Genomic DNA, 12,791 nt, shown 5'->3' on the forward strand with positions numbered 1-12,791 from the left:
CCAGGTTTTACCTATGTAAACTTAGTTGTTCTACAGCCCTAGGTTCTGTGAAATCTCATTCACAAGTTCTTGGGCCCTTTTTCTGCTGACAAACTGCAACTCTGTGTTTCTGCAACTCTCCCAGAAAGCAACACAGAGTTGCAGTTTGTCAGCAGAAAAAGGGCCCAAGAACAAGTTTCTGGGCTTTTTGTTTCTTGCTGACAAACAGCAACTCTGTGCTGCTCTTTGGGAGACTCAGATAGCTATTTCTGCCTCATAAGGCATCATCAGTGAGCCACACCCTCTTCTCAGGTATCCTCCCTGTAAAGATACAATATTTCTTTTTCTTTTTCGTAGGCTTTTATGTGCATATTCTTTCTAGCCAGGTTTTACCTACATAAACTAAGATGTATGTATGTATATAGTGTTTACCGAGACATCTGGTCTACCCCAACATGTGGGAGGGGGCATTCTGCATAATATCTTGGTTTACGTAGGTAGAACCTGCAGTTGGAGATTATCAGTGGCAGGTCCCTCATATCAGGAGCCATCCTGTATATACAGTTCCTTTGTAGCTGAGAATAAATGACCATGAAGAATCATTTCTACATCTATATTTGATTGCTTTCTTGCATAGTTCCAATATTTGAATGACAGACTAGCTACAGACGCATAATCTTGGTATTCACTAGGAATCAGGGATTGTTTGTTTACTCTCACAACATTGCCAATGCCGTGGGATGCAGACATGTTCTCCCCTTCCTATGCTACTGCCTGAACCTCTTTCATCACACACACCCCAATGGAGATTTTTTCCAACGTTTTTAAGGGGGAAACAGGTTGCACACCAGGCATGTGATTGTTCGATCAGTCTGCTACTTGGAGCCAGATCGTAGCTATGTAAGCAACAATATCCCATGTTTACTCAAGAGTTGGCCACTTTAAAGCAGTTTCTGGACAACAATCTGAAGAAACTATTTGCCCTCTTGGCATTCATTGAATCTACACCATAATTTTTGTTAAAGAAAAAGAAGATAATTTTTCCTTGAAACCCGTTTATGACTTTCAACTTCTCAATTTTCTGACCATTAGCGAACATTATCCACTGCTTCTTTTTTTCAGAACTGCTGGGCTTCAGAAAGCACATGTTTTCACTAAGTTGGACTTGAGAGCAGCTTGCAATTCAATTTGAATGAAGGAGGACCATGAATATTTAACAGTCTTTGACCCTTATTACAGACGAGTTTGAGTAGAGCTTTTTGGTCTAGTTAATTGCCATACTGTCTTTTCCAAATTCATGAATGAGATATTCTGGACAAATACGTCTAGTTTACTCAGATGACATTTTGATTTATTCAGAGGATCGTTGCATTTGCTCGTGTCAGGAATATGTTAAAGCATCTATGCAAATACAGGCTCTGTGCCAAGTTGGAAAGTGGCAGCTGATCTTCCAGCATAGGACACAAGGAATGCAGATGGATCTGGCCAAGGGGCAACCTATTCTTACATAGCAGAGACCTAGAAATGTTAAGGATGTCCAACTTTGGGGGTTTTGGGCCAACTTTTATAAGTGATTCTTTCCAGATTTTTCTAAGTGTAGAAGATGACTAACTCAGCTTCTGAAAAAAAGATGGCAGTTTTAAAGGTCTATCTACTCAAGAACAGGCATCTTTTCATGACTTGAAGCTTCACTTGTCCTCCTAGCCTCGGCTCCACCATTCAGATCTCAGCTGGCCCTTTGTTGTGCCTAGTGATGCCTTGAATTCTTCTTTGAGTTATGGCTGCATTTTAGTCAAGAGGTCTCCTCCTGATTGAGTGGAAACTGTGATCATAAGAAGTTTTCTCTCACTTTAACTTCGTGTAGAGAGTCATAGAGATGTCCCTTGAAAAACTATGAAGAGGCGGTTTCAACAATATCTTCAAAAACATACTTTAAGCCCAGAAACAAAATATTAGGAACAAATTAACACTGGGCCTGCCTTAACTCTCTTGAGTATAAGACTATACTCTAAGTCAGTCTTTCATGATTCTTTTACTATAGCAATAGCACTTAGACTTATGTACCGTTTCGCAGTGCTTTATAGCCTTCTCTAAACAGTTTACAGAGTCATATTGCCCCCAACAATCTGGGCCCTCATTTTACCGACCTCAGGAGGATGGAAGACTGAGTCAACCTTGAGCCGGTCAGGATCGAACTCCTGGCGGTCGGCAGAATTAGCCTGCAATGCTGCATTCTAACCACTGCACCACCATGGCTCTAATGTTGGCACCAATATCAATAAATATAATTCCAATCAAACCTGTGGAGTCTGTTTCCTGATCTGGCCTACTTTGAAGGACTAGTTTTTTTACTTTACCGCTGTTCCTAGTTTACAAGATTAACTGCCAGATACTTCTGTTGTGCAAACACAAATTTGATGTTCTCTATGCATCCTCTCCTGTCACAATTTTGAAGTCTGGTAATTTTAAGTCTCCCTTCTGGGAAGGGATATTTCTGAGATATTGGAGGTGGCAGATAGTGAATCTTTTCAATCAGATTTACTTATAACAAGAGGATCTGTACGTCAAGGTTCCAACAGATGGCTTCCATGGAACCACGCAGATTGATTCTCCTTTTTTCTGTGGCTGAAGAACTTTTTCACAATGGTCATTTTTATGTTCCTCTTCCCCTCTGGCAAGAGGTGTTGCAATTTAGCCGTGATAATATGTACAGAAATAACCTTGAAGAAGGAATGCCAGAGCAATAAAGCTCTTGGGAGCTCTGGGTTCAGTCCTGAGAAAGAAGTAAGAATGAGAAAGAAACTCAGAGTTTCTTCCATACCAGAGGTGGGTTTCAGCAGATCCTGACCAGTTCTGGAGAACTGGTAGCGGAAATTTTGAGTAGTTTGGAGAACCGGCAAATACTACCTCTGACTGGCCCCACCCCCATCTATTCTCTGCCTCCCGTGTCCCAGCTGATCAGGAGGAAATGGGGATTTTGCAGTAACCTTTCCCTGGATTGGGGAGGGAATGGGGATTTTACAGTATACTTCCCCTGCCACGCCCACCAAGCCATGCCATACCCACTGAGCCACACCCACAGAACCGGTAGTAAAAAATTTTGAAACCCACCACTGTTCCATACCCCCTGTTCTTTCTCAGAATTGAACTGATGTTTTACTTATCACCCATCTCCTCCCACTTATGACTGTATGACTGTAATCTTGTTGCTGCTATCCTTACGATTTATATTGATATTGTTTCCTGATTGTGTTGTACCTTATGATTCTTGATGAATGTATCTTTTATTTTATGTACACTGAGAGCATATGCACCAAGACAAATTCCTTGTATGTCCAATCACACTTGGCCAATAAAAATTCTATTCTATTCTATTAAGTGGTCTTGCATTACTTCTTCATGGTTATCTCTATACTCTGTGCAATAAAAATGCAAGGCATGGGGTTGTTTTTTAGTCATTGCATCTTTGGTTAAAGATTTCATGTCATGTCTGTCATAGAGTCGAGGATGTATCTGCTAAGCCTACCAGTTCGCTCCAGCTATTACATTCCACCATTGGATGACAGGATACAATTTCCCTGGACTTTATCATTGATTTCCCAGATGTGCAGAGTTTTACGACCATTCTACTGATCGTGGATCCATTTAGAAAGGTGGCTCATTTTATTACTTCTAAAGAGCTACCATCTGCTCTGGAAACCGCATTAACTGTTTTCAGGGGCTTAGTAAATGGTGTGACCTCATCTCACGGCTCTCAATTTACATCTCAATTCTGCAAAGACCTTTTTCAATTACCGGACATTAATATTCATCGATCATCGGCACATCACCAAGAATTGAATGGGAATATCGTGCAGAATAATGCAGTATTAAAATAATATTTGAATTGCTAACTATCCCATCCATAGAGCACTTGAACAGACTTGTTGCGATTTGCAAAATTTGCATAATAGCAACTCTGCATTCCTCTCCTGCCATGGCTCCTTCCAAGCAAATTGTGGCTTTCGCCCACACTGTTTATCCTCCAGATTCCTGCTTCTTTGAGCTTCTGATTTCCCAAAGGGAAAGACGCATCACAGCTCATCTTAAGGGAACAGTTAGATTTGGATAAGGGTAGGCGATGCTTATAGGACACAGAACTACAAGCGGGGACTTCAATGGGACCGCTAAGGGGGAATTAGTCATTTTTCATTCAGTTTCTACCTTCTTCCCATCAGTCCAAGAAACTCAACTCAAGGTTTTTTTTTGGGGGGGGGGGGCTTCCCTGTGAGAGCTCAAATCAGCCTGGCAGGCTTTCGTTTGTAATTGTCCACTATTGTGAAATACAGCGTTTCAGTTTTTAGATACAGAAGAAGGTTTGAAATACTTAAATCACTGGAAGGGCTATCTTGACATAGAACGATAGTGGGAAGTGGAGATGGACAGGGAGTCCTCACTTAACGACCATTTGTTTAGCAAAATTATGGTGTATCAGCCTTCCCAGATAAGCCAGACAGGAAACATGACCAACTCTGAGAAGCAAACTGTTCCATTGATTAATTGCTCTTTATTCTAAATGTCTCCTTCATTCCAGGTAGAATCTCTCTTTAATGAGCTTCCACTCATTGCTTCTTGTCCTGCCCTCGGATGCTATGAAGAATAAGTCAACCCCTTCATCTCTTTGATTGCCTCTCAAGTACTGATACTTGAGGCAGTAAGTCTTCGTCAAAGTTAACATTTTTGAGAGAATAACAATTTCCTCGAACTCTCAAAAATTGCTGATTATAAAAGTGTTGGTACAGTACTTTTGAAAATATTTGTCATTTATTATTTATTTATTTATTAGTTTGATTTATATGCCGCCCTTCTCCGGAGACTCAGGGCGGCTTACAATGCTTTTAAGCAATATTATATTGTCATACTATAATTGAATTATTTTTAGTAGATAGTTGATGGTTTCAATATTGGTAATTTTCAGATCAGCTTCGCCCAAGTATGGATTTACCATTATGAATAGGCTGAGCATGGAAAATCGGACAGAACCCATAACAAAAGATTTGGATTTCCAGTTGCAGGATCCTTTTCTACTCTACAGAAATGCTAAATGTGAGTAATTTACTAACACATGAGCAAAATGAACCGTTATATAAAATGGCTTTCTTATACACTGCTTCTAAACAATCTCATCTATTTAGAAAAGCATGTTTCAGTAGTTTATCAAGGAGCATATTTCAGTACCTCGTAGAAGAGATTGTGAATAAGAAAATCGTGAAGTTTTTTTTTCCTTCTTAGACTGCACTCTGCAGTCCCCTACAGCCGCATAATAAATAAGCCCTATTTCATAGAATAGGGCAAATTTCTGTAAACAACCGTTAAGACAGTATTTTAAATATTGCTAAGAATTACACTGTATGTTTTCTATAGTTCTTTAGCAAGATTCCAAAATAGAATGTAAACGAGGTGCTCAAACAAGTAGACTCAGTTCTGTCAGTCAGTTCTCCGAAATTCTGGATTAGACAAACGATGTAAAATTTAGGAGGGTAAATTGTCCTGAAGAATGGCTGACTTGCATTCATTTCCTTCTGATTATGAAAGCAATTATATTAAGGAAAAAGTGGACTTGTAAACTAGGTATTAATAGTCTACATCAGGAGTGTCAAACTTGATTTCATTGAGGGCTGCATCAGGGTTGTGTTTGACCTAGGAGACTGGGGTGGGTGGCCAGCTCAACGTCACTTGTGTCGGGGGTGCCTCTGGTGGCCTGAGCAAAATCGGGCTCTCGACTCCATTTTCAGGTGCGCCAGCCTCCCACAACCCTCTGCCAGCAAAAACGGAGCTCGGGAGGGCCACCTGCGGCCAGTCCTTTGCTGTTTCCAGGGTGGCACACAGATTAAGAAAGCTGCTGTTAGAAAAGGTAACTGGAAAACAGGCAAGGAGATACAGGTAATCCTCGATTTATGGCCGCAGTTGAGCCCAAAATTTCTGTTGCTAAGCAAGGCAGTTAAGTGAGCTTTGCCTTATTTTATGACCTGTCTTACCACAGTTGTTAAGTGAATCACTGAAGTTGTTAACGTTGGTAACACAGTTGTTAAATCAGACTTTCCCCATTGACTTTGCTTGTCAGAAGTCACAAAAGGTGATCACATGACCCCAGGACATTGCAACCGTCATAAGTAGGAACCGATTGCCAAGCATCCAAATGGCAATCACTGACCACAGAATGCTGCAATGGTCGTAAATGTGAAAAATAGTTATAAATCACTTTTCAGCGCCGTTTAACTTTGAACAAATGATTGTAACTCACTAAACAAATGATTGTAAGTCAAGGACATCCTGTATGCGCTTCAGTCTCTCCTCCAGATTCTCCCTCCCAAAGGTGTTTAAAAGACAAATGGCACTGGAGTTCATTTTAGTAATACATGGAAAGCCTCCTGTTTTAAGGAATTTTATGGAAGAGGACCCCTAACACTTTTGAACACTTTTGAGCATATCAACTCTTGAAGAAGTTGAGAAAAATTAAATTGTGTGGTGGCTCAGTGGCTAAGACGCTGAGCTTGTCGATTGAAAGGTCGGCAGTTCAGCGGTTCGAATCCCTAGTGCCGCATAACGGGGTGAGCTCCCGTTACTTCTCCCAGCTTCTGCCAACCTAGCAGTTCGAAAGCACGTAAAAAATGCAAGTAGAAAAATAGGGGCCACCTTTGGTGGGAAGGTAACAGCGTTCCGTGCACCTTTGGCGTTTAGTCATGCTGGCCACATGACCATGGAGACGTCTTTGGACAGTGCTGGCTCTTCGGCTTTGAAACGGAGATGAGCACCGCCCCCTAGAGTCGGGAACGACTAGCACATATGTGTGAGGGGAACCTTTACCTTTACCTTTAGGTGACTAATGTTTCAATAGGAGAAAAATATATATGTAGTGAGAACTGAATTGTGGAATACTTGGTGCAGCAAACATCCAAATAAGCAGGGATTAACACCAGGCAAACAATCCAACAAAAAACAATACCTTCATCAAGGATCTATCCAAAAGAAAACCAAGCACCATCACCACTGGCAGGGCAGTGTTTATATATATAAATAGAGAGCAAATCTGATGTTACCTACTTGGGGAATGCAACATCTGCAAGCAAACAACCAAGCCCAGAGAACATCAAGGACTTTACAAATATTTTTTCTTCACAGATTTTCTACTCCTAAATATATATTAAGTAAATATATATTTAGGACTGGTGGTCCCTCATCCAAGTAATAATACGTAGGATCCCAGAGATACGTAGGATCCCGGATCTGCGCACCTTCCGCCGCACGCTTAAGACTTTTCTGTTTCATCAAGCTGGCCTGGCCTAAATCTTCCCCCTTTTTAAATGTGGTAATTTTAAATGTGGAAATTTTAAATTTTAAATTTGTCTTATTTATAGGGTCATGGGTAAGGCGTTTTAAATTGGGGAGCCATTTTGGATTTAATTCTGTTTTAAACGTATTTTAATGTTTATATTGTATGTTTTTAATTTTGGCTGTTCACCGCCCCGAGTCCTTTGGGAGAGGGGGCGGTATAAAAATCTAATAAATAAATAAATAAAAATAAATAAATAAATAAATAATACTTCTAGATTTTCAAGATCAGTCAAGGTCAGCTAAGGTATTGCTGTCCTAGCTGGGTCCAATAAAACAAAAAGATTGTTAAAAGATTGTAAAAAGAAAGTAATTAAGGGTTTTTTGTTTTATTTTCTCATGTTATGAAAGAGCTGTTTATATAGACAAAGAGCTTGACAAATATCTCAGTTTAATATGCTAAGATATAATCTTCTGAAAGCAATCTTGTTTACTTTTACTGTTAATCACTTAGAATATATTGTTTGCTGTTTTCCTTCAGTGAACATTTTCCTTATTCCAGTTCAAAATGTTTATTCAAAAAATAGTTTCATTTCATCTGTAAGTACAAATAAACTCAATAATAGCTATTTTCTTGGTCTAGCTAACTGTAGCTGGGAAGCAAAATTATTGCTTACTGTAAGAAAATTACCTTTTTATGCCCTTAAATAGGCTAGTACTTAAATTCTATGAACTATATTTCAGTTATGTATAATTTTGACTAACATTCTGTCTGCATTTTAATGCTGGTTAACCTTTCTTTATATTATAAAACGAGAACGTGGTATTTTAAATAAATTTTTAGAAATAAGTAATTTTAAAAAGTAGGTGGATTATTCATTGGAAATATGTGATGTAAATTAGGAGTTGGCATTACACAGACCTCGTGATTTTGGATTAAAACCCATCAATCACTATTGGCTGTGCTAGCTAAGTCTGGTGAGAATTGTAGTTTCTTGATATTTAGAGAACATGTACATATGTGTATTATTATTAGATTTTTAATGGCTAGTTTTGAATTCTGAGAGTTGAAGTCGCAAGCAGTCGCAAAAGCGGATCACATGACCCTGGGACACTGCAACCGTCATAAATATGAACCAGTTGTCAAGTGATTAGGATTAGGGTGCCCGAATTTTGATCACGTGACCATGGGGGTGCTGCAGTGTGTGAAAAATGATCTTTTTTTTTAGTGCCGCTGTAATTTTAAACAACCACTAAATGAACTGTTTTAAGTTGAGGACTACTTGTAATACTCTGGAACTGCAGCAATTATAGGTGTTCCTGCTCAAGACTAGAACTCAAACATTCCCCCTCCAAAATCTCAAGGTCAGTGACACCATCTAGGATTTTAAAAATCCAGATACTATAAGGGCAAACTTGCCTTCTTGACATTTTAAAGAACTGCTATGTGTCACCGCAAACATGATAGATTAACTAGTCTCAGCAGTTTTGTATATAGTGACAAAAATATCAAACCAACCGATGTTTTGTTTCCTTTATTTCTCTTGCATATATATATATATATATATATATATATATATATATATATATATCCCTGTCTTATATTTTTTTGAACCCCGAAATAAGCACTTGGCCTTATTTTGGGGGAGGTCTTACTATTTTGGGGCTCGTGGAACAAGATTGGGCTCCTCTTGCTGTTTTATCTGATTTCCAGCTCTGTGTTTGAATATTTTCAGGGACGGCTTATTTTAGGACATGCGCTGAAAAGCCCGATTGGGTTATTATTAGAGGATGTCTTCGGGGAAACATTATGCAGTGGTGGGATTCAGCCAGTTCTCACCATTTCGGGAGAACCGGTTGTTAACTTTCTGAGCAGTTTGGCAAATTGGTTGCCCTTTATGTGTATTTCTCCTCAGCCGGGTATTTTCCTATGTAAACCAAGATTTTCAAATGCTGCCATAGCTCAGTGAAATCACAATTCACTAGTTCTAGGCTTTTCCAGACAGCTGTCTGGAAAAGCCTAGAACTAGTGAATTGTGATTTGTCTGGAAAAGCCTAGAACTAGTGAATTGTGATTTGTCTGGAAAAGCTTAGAACTAGTGGATTGTGATTTCACTGAGCTATGGCAGCATTTGAAAATCTTAGTTTACGTAGGAAAATACCCGGCTGAGGAGAAAAATATATGTATGTATGTATGTATGTATGTATGTATGTATGTATGTATTTATGTGTATATATATGTGTGTATGTGTGTGTGTGTGTGTGTGTGTGTATATAATATATATATATATATATATATATATATATATATATATATATATATATGTACACACATATATACGTATACACACATGCATATACATATACATACACATACATACATATACATACATACATATACTTACACACACACACACATATGTATGTATGTATGTAAACTGTTACCTCAACAACATGTAAGTTTATGCCTAATTCAGATGTAGAGGTTTTAGTCTACAACTTCATGCTTAATACTGTATCAGAGTAAAACTCTGCCATGTGAGAAGAGATGAATTCAAGAGCCTAAGATAACAAAAGTATGCAGACTGTCAGCAGTTAGCGCCAGTTTTGCATTGGGTACTTTTTCCAGCTTCATTGTAGAGTTTCTAATCCATGCGAAAGATTATGTGATGGAATTTTATTTCGTTTAGCTTTTTAAAGATGTGAGAGAGATTCATACGAGCAATTAATGCATTTAAAAGTGTTTCCCCTTCATGAAATTCAGCACATAGGTAACATTTCAGTTTGTTTGAAAATTTGAGGGATTGTGGCGTTGGTGTTGGAATATACTACTAGGTGGGAGAATTCTAGACATTTCTTAAAGATAAGATAGACCACATTAAGCAGACATTAGTAGAAGTTGGAATACCGCTTTATATTTAAGAAGGATATTTCAAATGTCTTTCTATTTGTGTTCTATTCTGCCATTGAATCCTTACAGGCAAAAGTGATTTTATGCAACAAGATAAAAATCAGTCAAAATTTGGTGTGACTTTACCTACTAAATACTATTGAAATATGAAAAGAAAAACTGTAATATTTGAAAATCAATCTTTTCTTACATCTTTAAAAGACACGGCTGCCATTCCTTAGGCTGTTATTACATTTTAAGTCACAAGGCACAAATTGCAATTTTAAATTTAAAAAAGAATAAATGGGAAGGGTTTGGAGAAATGACAAGCTTCAAAAGAATAGCCAGATATTTTTTTTTTCTGCAGAAAAAATAAGAACAAAACTGTACATGGAATTGATGTACATGAAATTTTTAATCTTAAAATGTATAAATCACCTCTTTTGAATTAGATTATAGCCTGTACGTTCTAATCCCAAGTATATTAGTCAGTGCAAAGCAATTCTTTATTTTGGTATATAGCAGTATAACTCTTTTACTATAATATCGTAAAATCTATAATTTATTTTCATATTCCCCTCGCAAATTCACTGTAGAATCTTCTCTGGATAGAAGCGCTTTCATATTAAAATTAATATTTTGGCTTGCTGAGCCTGGATTGCTCTGAAGACAACTATTAGAAAATATATAATCTGAACTCTAAACATGGCTCTTCACTACCCCAAAATTATAATTATGTTTATACCTGTATCTGTCATAAAATACATGCGTATTTGAATTTGAACCAAATATACCACCATCAAGTAAGAATTTTTATTTTTGTAGAACACATTACTGTGAATCCTTACCTCCAGGTGGAATATAGAAGCAGCTGAGTTGAGTTTCATGAACCATCTTGCCTGCATATTTCACTCCAGGTTCCCCTGGCTGATGTGTAGGTAGTGGACGATATGCTGAGGTTGCTTTCCTTACGAGGGTCTGAAACATCTTCTTCTGAATTCACAATCCAGATAGATAAAAACGGATAAATAGCAGGAACGGTTCTCTAACTTAACGCTATGCAAAAAAAAAAAAAAGCTATCTGGTCAAAAGTAGTCAGATTGCCACAAAATATGTGATAATAGCCAAATTGGGTTAATGCTCCTCCTCCCCCAAATACTATTAGAAAGGCACTTTAAGTAAAATTCTGTGCATGTTTTTTTTTTCCCCCTTTTTCTTTTTAGGTTTTCCTTCCAGACTGTTCTTTAAAGTCTGTGTCTTATGGTTGCTTGAAGTCCCTTTCTCCTTCGGTTAGTTTTACAGGAAAACTTATATTGAGAAGTGGAGTTAATGGACTCCATCTGCCTGTCAGTTCATCACCTCCCTGAGTCATGGAGGCCTCTGGTTGTCATACATCATCACCACCGTGGCAGTTTCTGATAACACAGCCTTGTTTTTTGAAGATAGAGTTTTTGGGTTTTCTGGGTTTCGCCTAGTAAGAGAACATATTTTCCCCCTAGCCGTACGTTGTATAGAAAGATATCGGAACCAGAGCAATTGAGTTATGACGTAAGATGAGGGAACTTATTGAGTCAAATATGCAATGCAGAACATGCAGGGGCATTTCCTGATCCTTTTACATATATGCCTTGATATAAAGGGTTTGTTCCAGGGCAGCGCCTTCAGATATTTTCCAGCAATTAAAAAAATAAGTGAAGGATAGCATCCCCTTAAAAGGAAAGGCATGCAGTCCATTTTGTCATGATGCAACCTTTCTAGTGAAATTATCTGGAGGTTGCAAGTGGCTTCACGGACTGAGCTCAGGAGATGGTAAAGAGGCTCAGTTGTTTTGTTTCTTGGGAACATAAATCATGCAGTGGCCAACACGGCCTTTGCTTTATTTTAAGACTTCCTAGATTGATGAATGCAAGTGTATCTCGTCTCCTCCAGACCAGAGAGAGAGAGAGAGAGAGAGAGAGAGAGAGAGAAAGTCTTCTTGTAAAATATTCTTTCTAATTGTATATCCCAGTGATGGCTAACCTTTTTGCCATCGCATGCCAAAAGCGGGGGGAATGGGGGGAGTTGCGCATACGTGTGCCCACACCCATAATTCAATCCCCCATGCCCTCCTGTGCATGCGTGTGCCCCCCCACTGCCCCCACTTTTGGCATGCGATGGCAAAAAGGTTACCGGTGAGCCCAGTAGGCCTGTTTTTTGCCCTCCCCACGCTCCAGAGGCTCTCATGGAACCTGGGGAGGGGGGAAAACGGCTTCCCCCACTCCCCCGGGGGCCCTTTGGAGGTCGGAAACAGCCCGTTTCCCAACTTCCAGTGGGTCCGGAAGGCCCCAAAATCAGCTGGCCGGTGCATGCATGCGCGCTGGAGCTGAGCTAGGGCAACCCTCACGTGCCCACAGATATGGCTCCAAGTGCCATATCTGTGGGCACATGAGCTCCATGGCCCCAATGTGCCAACTGTGTCACGTGTGCCATAGGTTCGCCATCACGGGTATATCCTAACAGGCTTCTGGGCTTTCTTTGAAATTCCCCTTGTTTCTGTTTTTGAGAACAGAATTTAAGGGACCTTTAAATTTAAAGGACCACTTTGCTCTTCTGAGCCCGTGATCTTGGGATA

At 39.1% G+C, this 12,791-nt stretch overlaps 2 protein-coding genes across 4 annotated transcripts in view; one reads left to right on the forward strand and one right to left on the reverse strand.

Moving 5' to 3' along the window:
* CACNA1C (calcium voltage-gated channel subunit alpha1 C) overlaps nt 1-11,257 on the reverse strand; it is a 625,236-nt gene extending 613,979 nt beyond the window's left edge. Inside the window, exon 1 of the mRNA XM_060694463.2 lies at nt 11,029-11,257. Coding sequence (XP_060550446.2) covers nt 11,029-11,167 — 139 coding nt within the window. The 5' untranslated portion in view covers nt 11,168-11,257. The remainder of the gene's footprint in view (nt 1-11,028) is intronic.
* DCP1B (decapping mRNA 1B) overlaps nt 1-12,791 on the forward strand; it is a 60,156-nt gene that overhangs the window by 9,277 nt on the left and 38,088 nt on the right. For 2 of the 3 annotated variants that reach the window (XM_034403549.2, XM_060694466.2), the window contains exon 3: nt 4,937-5,064. In XM_034403549.2, the coding sequence (XP_034259440.2) occupies nt 4,937-5,064 (128 nt within the window). Of the gene's footprint in view, nt 1-4,557; nt 4,673-4,936; nt 5,065-12,791 lie in introns of those variants that run through there. The other variant, XM_060694465.2, reaches the window with a different exon arrangement.

Source organism: Pantherophis guttatus, chromosome 7 (assembly GCF_059756535.1).
Source record: "Pantherophis guttatus breed Tessera chromosome 7, ASM5975653v1, whole genome shotgun sequence".
Taxonomy (NCBI): Eukaryota; Metazoa; Chordata; class Lepidosauria; order Squamata; family Colubridae; genus Pantherophis; species Pantherophis guttatus.